At 46.7% G+C, this 11236-nt stretch overlaps 4 protein-coding genes across 4 annotated transcripts; 2 read left to right on the top strand and 2 right to left on the bottom strand.

Annotated features, from left to right (window-relative positions):
- Window positions 1-772: 772 nt before the first annotated feature.
- N7455_006697 (uncharacterized protein) lies at window positions 773-5284 on the top strand (the record flags this gene model as incomplete). Its single annotated transcript, XM_040958340.2, has 3 exons — window positions 773-2966; window positions 3025-3838; window positions 3913-5284. 3 exons carry the CDS (start codon window positions 773-775, stop codon window positions 5282-5284), a joined length of 4380 nt encoding a protein of 1459 aa, XP_040811250.2.
- Window positions 5285-5864: 580 nt separating this feature from the next.
- Window positions 5865-7041, top strand: N7455_006696 (uncharacterized protein; the record flags this gene model as incomplete). Its single annotated transcript, XM_040958333.2, has 3 exons — window positions 5865-6301; window positions 6405-6944; window positions 7002-7041. The coding sequence occupies 3 exons, from the start codon at window positions 5865-5867 to the stop codon at window positions 7039-7041; spliced, it is 1017 nt and encodes a 338-aa protein (XP_040811156.2).
- Window positions 7042-7635: 594 nt separating this feature from the next.
- Window positions 7636-8370, bottom strand: N7455_006695 (acetoacetate decarboxylase family protein; the record flags this gene model as incomplete). Its single annotated transcript, XM_040958313.2, has 1 exon — window positions 7636-8370. One exon carries the CDS (start codon window positions 8368-8370, stop codon window positions 7636-7638), a length of 735 nt encoding a protein of 244 aa, XP_040811154.2.
- Window positions 8371-9018: 648 nt separating this feature from the next.
- Window positions 9019-10986, bottom strand: N7455_006694 (nucleobase cation symporter-1 family protein; the record flags this gene model as incomplete). Its single annotated transcript, XM_040958382.2, has 6 exons — window positions 9019-9563; window positions 9633-9703; window positions 9760-9902; window positions 9956-10331; window positions 10384-10488; window positions 10547-10986. The coding sequence occupies 6 exons, from the start codon at window positions 10984-10986 to the stop codon at window positions 9019-9021; spliced, it is 1680 nt and encodes a 559-aa protein (XP_040811197.2).
- Between the last annotated feature and the right edge of the window lie 250 nt (window positions 10987-11236).

Genomic DNA, 11236 nt, shown 5'->3' with positions numbered 1-11236 from the left:
GATCTATGAATTATTGGAAGTGGCTGGTTACTGGCTTCTCAAACTTCCTTCGTAAAAGCTTGGGGCGAGTCATGAGTTCAGGTAAGGTGAAATTGTATGCGTACTACATGATGGATCTAAACGTGAATTACAATGTCATTCCGGGTATTCCCTTGATCAATGTCCGGGCTATTGAGAAATTTCTCTACGAATCCTTCACCGTCTGATCCAAAGTTTTGAAATCGTTGTGATTAGTGAGTGCTGCTGAAAAACTTTATCTTGGTCTAGATCTTCCCTATTCAACAAAGTGTTTCCATATGTAGCTATATCAGACCTGGAATAGGCTCCAACAGGATTTTTCATTTTGTGCAATTACACTATCTGTCATTTATGAGCAAAGTTCCGTTTACTATTGTTTACTATTGTTGAGATATAGTTGAATAGATATAGATAGATACTGCAAGTTTACTAATGACAACTGGCCCCGTTCTGTGCCTTCAACTATAACCCCTACTCACAATTTCCTTATCGAGCCAGGAATCAAACAACTACATAGTGGAGTAAACCACCTCTTCTCTCTCATTTACCTCACAAGCTACAGAGTACTCTCTAATTCGTAGCTTATCTTTTGATCTATTGCTTATTTGATCAAATCGCGTCATTTTACTTTGTTGCCTAGCTCCCAATCCCTGTCAGCGCGGAGAGGGGTCCCGTACATAAATCGGCTGTATATCTCTTACCATTGAAATCACTTTGTTTACTACAGTTATCTCGGCTCAACAACTCTTCAGTCATGTCCGGATTTGTCGTTCGTGACCTATCAAATGGTTCCCTTCAGCCAGCCACTCGGGCTGGCTTGGAATTGTTTGGCCCTGCTCCTTCCATACGCTTCGACTTTACGCCACTTTTCGAAGACACTATCCTCTCTTTGCTACCATCAGCCCTTCTCTTACTAATTTTACCATATCGCATCATAAGCCTCTATGGCCAGCGACCAAAAGTATCTTCTGGGGGCCTTTTGCGCGAGAGCAAATCAATTTTCTTGGCCACGTTTGCCGCAATCCATCTGGCGCTTTTGGTTCTACACGTTTTAAATTCATCACTACGCACATCTGCTACTATTGCCGAGTCTGCACTAGCTTTCATCGCAAGTATAGGTCTCTGTCTGCTTTCGCGGCTTGAGCATCTGCGTTCGATTCGCCCATCGCCCATCATCAATGGCTACATCCTCCTCACCTTAATATTCGATATCGCTCGCGCCAGAACACTATTCCTTGATTCAAGCAATAGATCCATTGCTGGGATATTCTCCAGCATGATCGGCGTGAAGGTAATGGTTCTGCTTGCTGAGGCAGTCGAAAAGCGAAACCTGCTCTTGGGACCGTATCGTGATTTGTCGCCGGAAGAAACAAGCGGCATTTACAGTAAATCGTTTTTCTTCTGGCTGAACCAACTCATGACATCTGGATTCCAGCGTGTTCTTCAAAACCACGATTTATATCCGATTGATAGTGACATGTCCTCCTCGGTACTCCACCAGCGAATGAAGGATGTGTGGAGTTCTGCGACACACGACAAACCAAGAGCTCTTTTCTGGACAGTGTTACGTGTGAATTTGAAGCCATTGCTTTTTTGCGTCGTCCCGCGTTTGTTGCAGATGGGCTTTAGATATACTCAGCCTTTCCTGCTCACGCGCACGATTGCTTTTGCAAATGATGAGGGCCAGCCAGACAGCACTGGCTGGGGTCTCACGGGCGCATTTTTCATAGTTCTTCTTGGTGTCGCGGTTTCAAATGGTTTTTTCTACCATATGACCTTTCGCTTCGTGACAAGCGCCCGTGGAAGTTTGGTCGGCATCATTTATTCCAAAACGGTCGACCTAAGCGTCACAGCCCTCGATGAATCAGTTGCAGTGACTCTGATGTCCAGTGATGTTCAAGCCATTTGTAATGGTTTGCAATTGATCAACGATATCTGGGGAGTACCCGTTGAGCTAGCCATTGTTATCTATCTCTTGACTCTCCAACTTGGCATTGTGGCGCTGGTACCAGCCATTCTAGCTCTCATATCCACTGTCGCTATTATTTCTATGGCAAAATCCATGGGGCATGCCCAAAATATATGGATGAAGAGCATTCAAACGAGAGTTGATGTCACGTCCACCATGTTAGGGTCCATGAAATCCGTCAAGATGCTTGGCTTCACTGACTGGCTTGCGGGTATCGTCCAAGGCCTCAGAATAAGTGAGCTTCAGGAGGCAAAGCTCTTTCGTAGGTTGCTTGTTTTGCGTGTCTTCCTTGCAAACAGCCTCAACTTTCTAGCTCCACCCCTGACGTTCGCCATCTTTACAACTATCCCACAAAAAGGGCATTCGTTGAATGTGAATTCGGTTTACACGACCTTGTCTCTAATTTCGCTGCTGGCTGGGCCTATTAACACATTCATCCGAGCTATTCCTGCTATGAACACTGCTTTGGCGTCTTTGGGTCGCATCCAAGAGTTCCTTCAGTCAGAGAGTAGACGTGATCATCGCATAATTTTGGAAAATTCTCCAGCCTCAACACAACCCATTCAGTCTAGTTTGGAAGGACTAGAACTCTCAGATCTAAGTCCCCCAAGGCACAATTCAGCATCGGAAGTCATTGCCGCCCGGGATGTGAGCTTCGCATGGGGCAATGATACTGTTTTTGCGGTCCACGATGTCAATTTGAGTGTTCAGAAAGGTCAATTTTGTTTCATTATTGGCTCGACAGGCTGTGGCAAAAGTACTCTCATGAAAGGAATTATGGGTGAGACGCCATCAACAAAAGGCTTCCTATACACGAAATACCGAGAGGCAGCATTCGTGGATCAGACACCCTGGATCCGAAACACGTCGTTCAGGGATAATATTTTGGGCGTCTCGAATTATACGAAAACATGGTATCATGAGGTTGTCAGTGCATGTGGCTTAGATCAGGACGTTGCAAATCTTCCAAATGGCCACTGTGAGCTTCTATCTCCTAGGTCCTCTATGTTATTGCTTATATTTATTCCAATTTTTAGCCACAGAAGTCGGTTCTTCCGGAATTTCTCTGTCCGGGGGACAAAAGCAACGGCTCGCCCTGGCTCGTGCTGTTTATGCATGCAAAAGTGTCATCCTGTTGGATGATATCCTGTCCGGTCTTGACGCTGAAACTGAGGAACATATCTTCAAAAGTCTTTTTGCAAGAAAGGGATTGTTTCGCCGAATGGGCACGACTGTGTTACTATCAACCCACGCTGTGCAGCGACTTGCTTATGCGGATCATATTGTTGCTATGGAAAGCGATGGCTCTATTGCAGAACAGGGCACTCTAGAGGAACTTAAAACCAGCGGTGGCTATCTATCCCACTTGAAGGCACAGTATAAAGAACAGGCGAGTGATGAAGTGAGACCCCAACAGCATGAGGCTACGAACTCTGTACTCAATGTCTCTGACCAAGGAAACCATGATGCTATGGAAGGAGGATTGACCAGACAAAATGGAGATTTTGCTCTTTACTTATATTATTTTGGGTCGGTTCATTGGGCATCCAGTGCTTTTTGGATGACTTTCCTTGTCCTCGAAGGAGTGGCTTCAAAGCTGAGCGAATTGCTAGTTAAATCTTGGGTGAGCGCCTTGGAATCCCAGGGCAGTGCTGTCAATACTTTCTACCTCATTCTATACGCCTTGGTGTCAATCATCGCGGCCTTTGCGCTTGTGGGTGGTGCTTACCATTTATTGATGTTCTTTGCCCCCCGAAGTGCTCAAACTCTACACAAACGTCTTCTAAATTCGGTTATGCATGCCCCCTTATCATTTTTCACTTCGGTCGACACTGGCACCACTATGAACAGGTAAGCTTAACTGAGTCCGAAACGAATTCTACTTGAATTACCCTAGATCAGCCCTAACCACCAACTATTATCAGGTTCAGCCAGGATATGACCTTAATTGATCATGATCTACCCTACTCTGCCCTCGATTTCATATTCTCTCTTTCAGGCGGAGTCATGTCCGCTATTATGATGTGCATATCAGCTCGGTATTTCGCCGCCGTGGTACCACCATTTTTCCTCTTCTTGTGGATGTTGCAGAAGTTCTACCTCCGCACATCACGCCAGATGCGCCTTCTAGACCTTGAGGCCAAGTCGCCACTATTCTCTCAATTTATTGAGAGCCTATCTGGCCTAGTGACAATTCGTGCCTTTGGCTGGGCGTCTGCATTCGAAGACCAGAATTTGGCCCTACTTGACGCGTCACAGAAACCGTTCTATTTACTTTTCTGTATCCAGCGATGGTTGGAACTAGCCCTGGATCTTTCTGTGGCTATCCTCGGTGCTATCTTGATGGCTCTAGTCGTCAAATTGCGAAGTGAGGTTGGCACTGGATATGTTGGTCTCGCCATTCTTAATGTCATTACTTTCAGCGAGTCGCTTTCACAGATCCTACGCAATTGGGCCGAACTTGAGACTTCTATTGGGGCTATCGCTCGTATTAGAGATTTTGTGGCCCATACCGCCTCGGAGAATAAGCCAGGCGAGAACGAGGGACTCCAAGCTATGGGCCTTGATTTGCCCTCCTGGCCATCCAATGGTGCGATCGAGTTTCGGAATGTCTATGCATCTTATAAGAGAGACCAGCCGCACATACTTCGCAATTTGAGCCTATCGATTCAGCCTGGTCAAAAGATTGGGATATGTGGTCGCAGTGGCAGCGGCAAAAGCTCACTTCTGGCTGCCCTGTTCCGACTTGTTGAAATTGAGCCAGAAAGTCAAATTCTGATTGACGGCGTGGATATTGCACACATCCCACGGCAGACTACACGTGCAGCTCTTAACGCCATTCCACAGGAGCCTTTTTTCACCCACGGCACTGTCCGTACCAATATCGACCCGTCCAATACCAACAGCCTTGAAGAGATTGAGCGCGCTCTTCGTCGTGTGGAACTATGGGATATTGTTGAGACGAAAGGCGGATTCGACGCCCCTCTAGATGCCAACTTTTTCTCCCATGGTCAAAGACAACTCTTTTGTCTTGCACGAGCGCTGTTGCGTAATAGTAAAATTGTGATTCTGGACGAAATGTCCAGCAATGTGGATTTTGTTTCTGACGCGTTGATGCAACGGGTTGTTCGTGAAGATTTTGCGGACTGCACGATCTTGGCCGTTGCTCATCGACTCGAGACTATCCTTGATTTTGACCGCATCGCCATGATCCAGAATGGTGAATTGATTGAATTTGATACGCCGGAGGTACTTCTCAAGACAGACAGTGCGTTCAAGGGGCTTTACGAGTCATAAATTGAAGTTTGGCGGGATTGAGGGAGAAGCGTGTTTCGCCATACATATCTAGGTAGCAACGAGACACAGTAGATGAGAAATAGCAACGTGAAGATATAAGTCAGACTTTCCACAACTGTCCTTTACCAAATACACCGCAAATTATGTCACAGTAGAAATCAAGGTAACTTTCAGCAACACTTAAATTCTATGACGTCCTAACAAACTCCGTACTTTCGGCGTTAATGCAACGCATTGAGAGGCCTTTGTGCCCTGGCCCTACCTAGGTATGCCCCTGTGTACAGCGCTAAGCTATTTCTGGTAAGGCGTTCTCTGGTGCACCAATCATATGTACGTACATGTGGATTCTTCCGCTGCTAAGGCCGGGGTTTGGTTAAGTCCGTTCTGGACTCCCGAGGTCCTTCCAACTTCATGCTCAGTACGGAGTACATATGTAGTTATGCATAATCTTTCCCTCATAACCTTGATGAATAAATGCTGTTTAATTCCCTGTGGGAACATATTTAAAGAGCTCCTCCCATTTATAGTTTGTTCACCTGTTATAAAATCCATCTGAAATATATTTTGAAATCTCTACGCAATGTCTATTCCCATTCGAGCTCTCGGTCGCGACGGCCCTAAAGTGCCTGCCGTTGGCCTGGGCCTGATGAGTATCGGTGGAATATATGGCCCAGCGGGCACGCTTGATGAAAAGGTCGCTTTCCTAGAGCATGCCCATGCCACCGGACAGTGGTTCTGGGACACTGCCGATTTATATTCCGATAGCGAAGAAATTGTTGGTGAATGGTTCAAGCGCTCTGGCAAGCGTGACGATATTTTCCTGGCTACCAAGTTTGCTCTCCAGCGGGACGCGGATGTGGGTATGACTGTCCGCTCTGATCCCGAATATGTCAAGCAGGCTTGCGCGAAGAGCCTTGAGCGACTTGGTGTTGACACCATTGACTTGTATTACTGCCACCGGGCGGACGGAGTGACGCCTATTGAGAAGACCGTCGAAGCTATGGTGGAGTTGAAGAAGTAGGATAATCCTTCTCCCCCTCCCTACCTTCCTTACATCCTCTCCCTTCCCCGTTCTCCAATCTCACTTCATCAGTGTATCACTAATGGTTTGAGTATACAGCGAAGGAAAGATCCGATATCTCGGCCTGTCTGAAGTTTCAGAAGCAACTCTCCGTCGAGCCCACGCTGTCCATCCTATTACCGCCTACCAAGTGGAGTACAGTGCTTTTGCACTGGACATCGAGTCACCCAAGGTTAACCTCCTGAAGACATGCCGCGAGTTGGGTATCGCGGTTGTGGCCTATAGCCCCGTGGGGCGTGGAATATTGACTGGACAGTTTCAGTCTCCCGCTGATTTCCCTGAGGGTGACTTCCGTCACATTATTCCGAAGTACTCGGAGGAGAACTTCCCTAAAATCTTGAAGCTGGTGGAAGGGCTGAAGAGTGTGGCTCATGTACATGGGAGTACCACTGCACAGGTTGCTATTGCATGGTTGCTTGCTCAGGGACCCGATATCTTCCCCATTCCAGGGACCAGGTCTACCGAGAGAGTTGATGAGAACACTAAGTCTGCCTTGTTGCAACTTACGGACAAGGAGGTGCAGGATCTCCGGGACTTGGTAGAGCAGACGGAGATCGTTGGAGCTCGGTACCCTGCTATGTAAGTTGCTCTCTGCCTTTTTGGATATCTGGAGCTTCTTACTGATCGCTTGTACAGGATGATGGGTAATATCTTTGCCGATACACCGCCGCTGTAGACATATAGGAGTTTCTTGCGCATTCAATATGTATTTACAACTGTCAGTTGGTTTGGTTGGATCTCAAGTCCGATCATCTCTGATCATTCCGGTGCGCATTCCCAGAGGGACAATGAATGACATTATGCGACCACCGTGTTGACGTTTGCCCGTACAATCCAAGTATGTTTCACCATGTAAGGCGTCGGTAAACAGGCACCACTTGAACACACAATATTTGTCGACGATCCGATCCCCTTTTTGTGCGAGTTCTGGCGAAGACAAAAGAATGTCGATCTAGTGGACTACCCATACGTTACAGTGCGTGATTTCCCCTGTCTATCCGAACAAGGAGGCTTCGCAAGAAAATGAATTCTCACAATGAGGGAAATTCAAGCTTATTACGTGGAAAATGGATTTCTCCCATTATAAATGGAATTACGTTAGAGTGCTATAGATACATAGTTTGTAAAGCGCTATCAACCGTTCTTAGTGACGGGGAATTCTGGTTTTGACAATAATGGGAAGTTAACTTTCTACATACCGAAACCAAAGTGCACCAGGCAGCTGTAGATAAAACCCCCATAACACCCCTGTACAACGGCTAACCATTATTTACAGCTGAAACACCTCAGTAGGGTGGTTGAGCACACACGTCGCTCCACGGATCATCACAGATGGCTCATAGCGGAGAATTTTGAGTTCATGTAGAGGATCGAACGCGGAAGGCTCAGGGAAAGAGAGAGAACCGGTCCCGAGCCAGACCTCCTTCGCTTCAAAGTCAATGGTGGCAGGCACTAGCTCCTTAACCGATGGCGGATGGTTTGCTAGCGGTGAGGGAATGACACGAAGATTTAATGCCGAGATAGTCTTTGACACAGCAGGAAGGAGACGCGAGGGTGCAAAATTGAAATTGACGAGTTTCTGTCCTAGAGGCCTCTCGGCATGACCCTGTATTATGTGGGATCCGGTGTGCATGTTGAGAAAAATGTGCCCGAAACGCTTGGGAAAGCCCCATTGTTCACGACCGCAGACGACGGCGGATTCATTGTCCAGTATCACAGAGAGACAGTAATCGAACATTTTGCCTTTGTAACTCACTTCGACAGAGTGAACATACTCTTTGTAGGTGCCGAGGGTGCCTATGCCATATTCGACTAGCATAGCGTTGACCAATGGTTCATTTTCCAGCCCAAGGACGTCGGGAACCAAATGGCTAATACTCGCAGAAGTGACCCGGTAAGCAATCTTAATGAGGGTGATGTCGCTGAAGCTTTGGGTCTTCACCGTGTATGGAGGAGCAAATTGAGGGACCGCATTGGCGTTGACTGAGAGAGTCCCAAAAGGCATTTCCGGAGACTAACGTGAATATGAGAAAGGAAGAAAGAAAAATGAAGATTCCCTGGAAGTATCTAGGTAGTTCGAAGTGCGATCACCAAGACGTTTTATACTTCCACCTAACGTCTACTAGTAAAGCAAAATATGACTGCCGCTGTATGTGTGTGCCTACCACAATTTGGGCATGGAATCTCAAAATTTAGGTCAGGAGTAATGCAGACGCCATTCAAGTTTGTTACATATGGCTCATCAGTTTGGCCCTGTGCAGTCTACTCTAGGTACTCTATGTTGTCGGAGGTGGGCAAATAGAGCCATGGATACTGGCCCCACAGCAAACTCTAATGCCGATAGGCTTATTACTTTAGTGCTATTGGTTTATCACTAACGGCAAAGGATTACCTACTACGGAGTAGTCATTCCCATTTCTAGATGATCGTGTGCCGGGGCACTAGTCCCCGGGGGTGAAACCTGCGGTAGAGCCTCAGTCTGTTCTTAATTAGAGAAGCCATTCAATTCAGTACACCTAATTACTTAAAAGAATAAATGAACTGTATAGAATAAAAATAAAATGTCTCAAATTCTGTGTATATGAGCTCCGAAATATTAATCATGCTTCCTTCTGCAATCTGAGCACCCCCAAAATCTCCCAGACATATCTCATTAAAACGAACCCTTTTCACCACGAGCTGCTGTAGTAACCGCAACAGCCCCCTTCTCCGCATAACCCGGCTCAACGGCATTAATAGTGTATCCATCACTCCCAGAAGCATCAATATCCTCCACAAAGTCCTTGGGCTCCATCCATCCAGATGCGTCCTTCATATCAGCCGGGGCGACAGCCAAGCATGACAAGTAATAAACAACGAATGCAACAATCAGACCAGTAGGGTAAGCGATAAAGTAGAATCGCTGGATACCTAGAGGAGCCTTGACACCCATTTGGTGAAGGAACCCGTAAAAGTTTGGCGCAATAGCAATAAGGTACGCCAAGAAGGCGCGCGGGTTGAATCCATGGAAGTACCGGTACGGACTTGGGCGTGAGACGTACAGGGCTGGGATGTTGAGCAGCCCTCGGCGGATGAGAAAGTAATCGCAAATGAGAATTCCGGTAATTGCCGATAGGAAGATCTGGTAGGAGGAGAGGAATGTGATGAAGATTGAGGCTGATGCGAGGAGATACCAGGGGCAGATTGCATAGGAGAGGACTGGTTGTTTTTTATTAGTTTCGTGTTGAGGCAAGTGGGATTGTTCAAGTTCTTTTCTTCTTTTCTTACCGGCACAAATAAAGAATCCTCGTTTGATTGAAATGTATTTTGGTAGTAGGGCTGCAATGTCGTTACCGGCACTGAGGGTGGTTAGTATTTGACACAGAAATGTGGAAGAAGGTGATTGGATTCTTACGGGATAGAGTTCTCAAAAATGGCAGAGAAGACGGTCGAATAAACGAATGCCAGAGAAATGAAGGCACAGGCCGCGCGGTTGCCAGATGTGTATCGCTCTCCTTCCATTAATTTGTCCAAGAAGTTCAGCGGGTTCCAAATAAGCTAGGGAATTTTGTCAGTCCAGAGGTTTTAATAATGCTTTTGATATAACAAACCTCTCCAAAGATGGCTTTGCTAGCCGATGCGATAAGATTTCCCAAAATGGCAACTAGGAAGTTCGACAGCGGGAAGCTGACAAACTGGCCAATGAGGACGTCATTGGGCTTTGTAGCATATCGCTGGAGATCGGATGCGTTGGAGATAAAGGTTCCGCAACTTGCGAGTCCCAAGAAGAGGAACTTGAAAATAAGATAACTCTTCTCGGTACCCTTGATCTCCGAAGGAGCATTGATTGTCTTCAGAGAGCCACCGGCGAGAGACACAGTCCATCCCAGCATAGCAAAGGCTGCGCCAAAGTAAACCACAACTTTGACATAGACCAGAGACTTCATCTTTGGTACAGGCACCACTAAGAATGCGCAATTGATAAGCCTGTCGAAACGGGTTAACCATAGATCAAGCATTGAGATACTAGTCACTGTACCAATAGATGAAGAAACACATCATTTGTGCTGAAGTCAAAGCCGACTTAGATCCCATCTTATCCGGGATGTTTTCAATAGAAGGGAATATAGCGTGTAGGAAGACACTAGGAACGAAGGTCAATAACCACACTTTCCGCGCTTCGCTCACCGTCAAAAACTCACTATAAACATTGCCCTCCCTGAACGGAATTAACACCATTCCATACAATTGACATGGCCGCGCGATTGAAAGTCGGCCACAATGCTCCCCAATGCCCAAAGCTGGAGCGGCAAAGAACAGGGAACGGAATGCGATACATGGCGCCAGCACGCCCGTTCACAGCCATCAAGGCACCGGCAAGAATTTGACCGCCGAAGGAGCATCCGATTGCTTCCCACATGGTCAATCCCATGGACATTCCCGTGGAAGCCGTATACAGATTGCTGACGTTCGCAGTCGCAGAGAACCAGAACATCATGTAGGTGAGTTGGGACCATGTTCGATCCTTTACTGGTGTCGGTCGGATAGAGTCATTGTCAAGCATATCAACCGGGCGATCGACGCCATCTCGTTGAGTTCTTTTCACTATTAGGAGCTCATGCAGTCGAGATAGTTTCGACATAATTGAGGTTGTATTAGGTTGGTGGGGTAGATAGAGGGTGGAGAAAAAGGTAAAAAGGTAAAAATATAAAAGATAAAAGATGGTCGAATTCGAGTGCTGATCTTAGTGGCGAATCCTGAAACTTGAATAAAGGGGAGAAGATGGAGAAGTACGTGCAGGATATATCGTGCTTTTTAGGGCTATTTGACAATTTGGAGTGGCCAATGGACTGATAAGGAGTCACCCGCAATTGTCCACTGGCAGCCTGCAA

This window comes from Penicillium solitum (assembly GCF_028829755.1).
Source record: "Penicillium solitum strain IBT 25940 chromosome Unknown utg000004l_segment0_segment0, whole genome shotgun sequence".
Taxonomy (NCBI): domain Eukaryota; kingdom Fungi; phylum Ascomycota; class Eurotiomycetes; order Eurotiales; family Aspergillaceae; genus Penicillium; species Penicillium solitum.
Note: the sequence above shows the minus strand (reverse complement) of the source record. Positions and strands in the feature narration are given on the sequence as shown.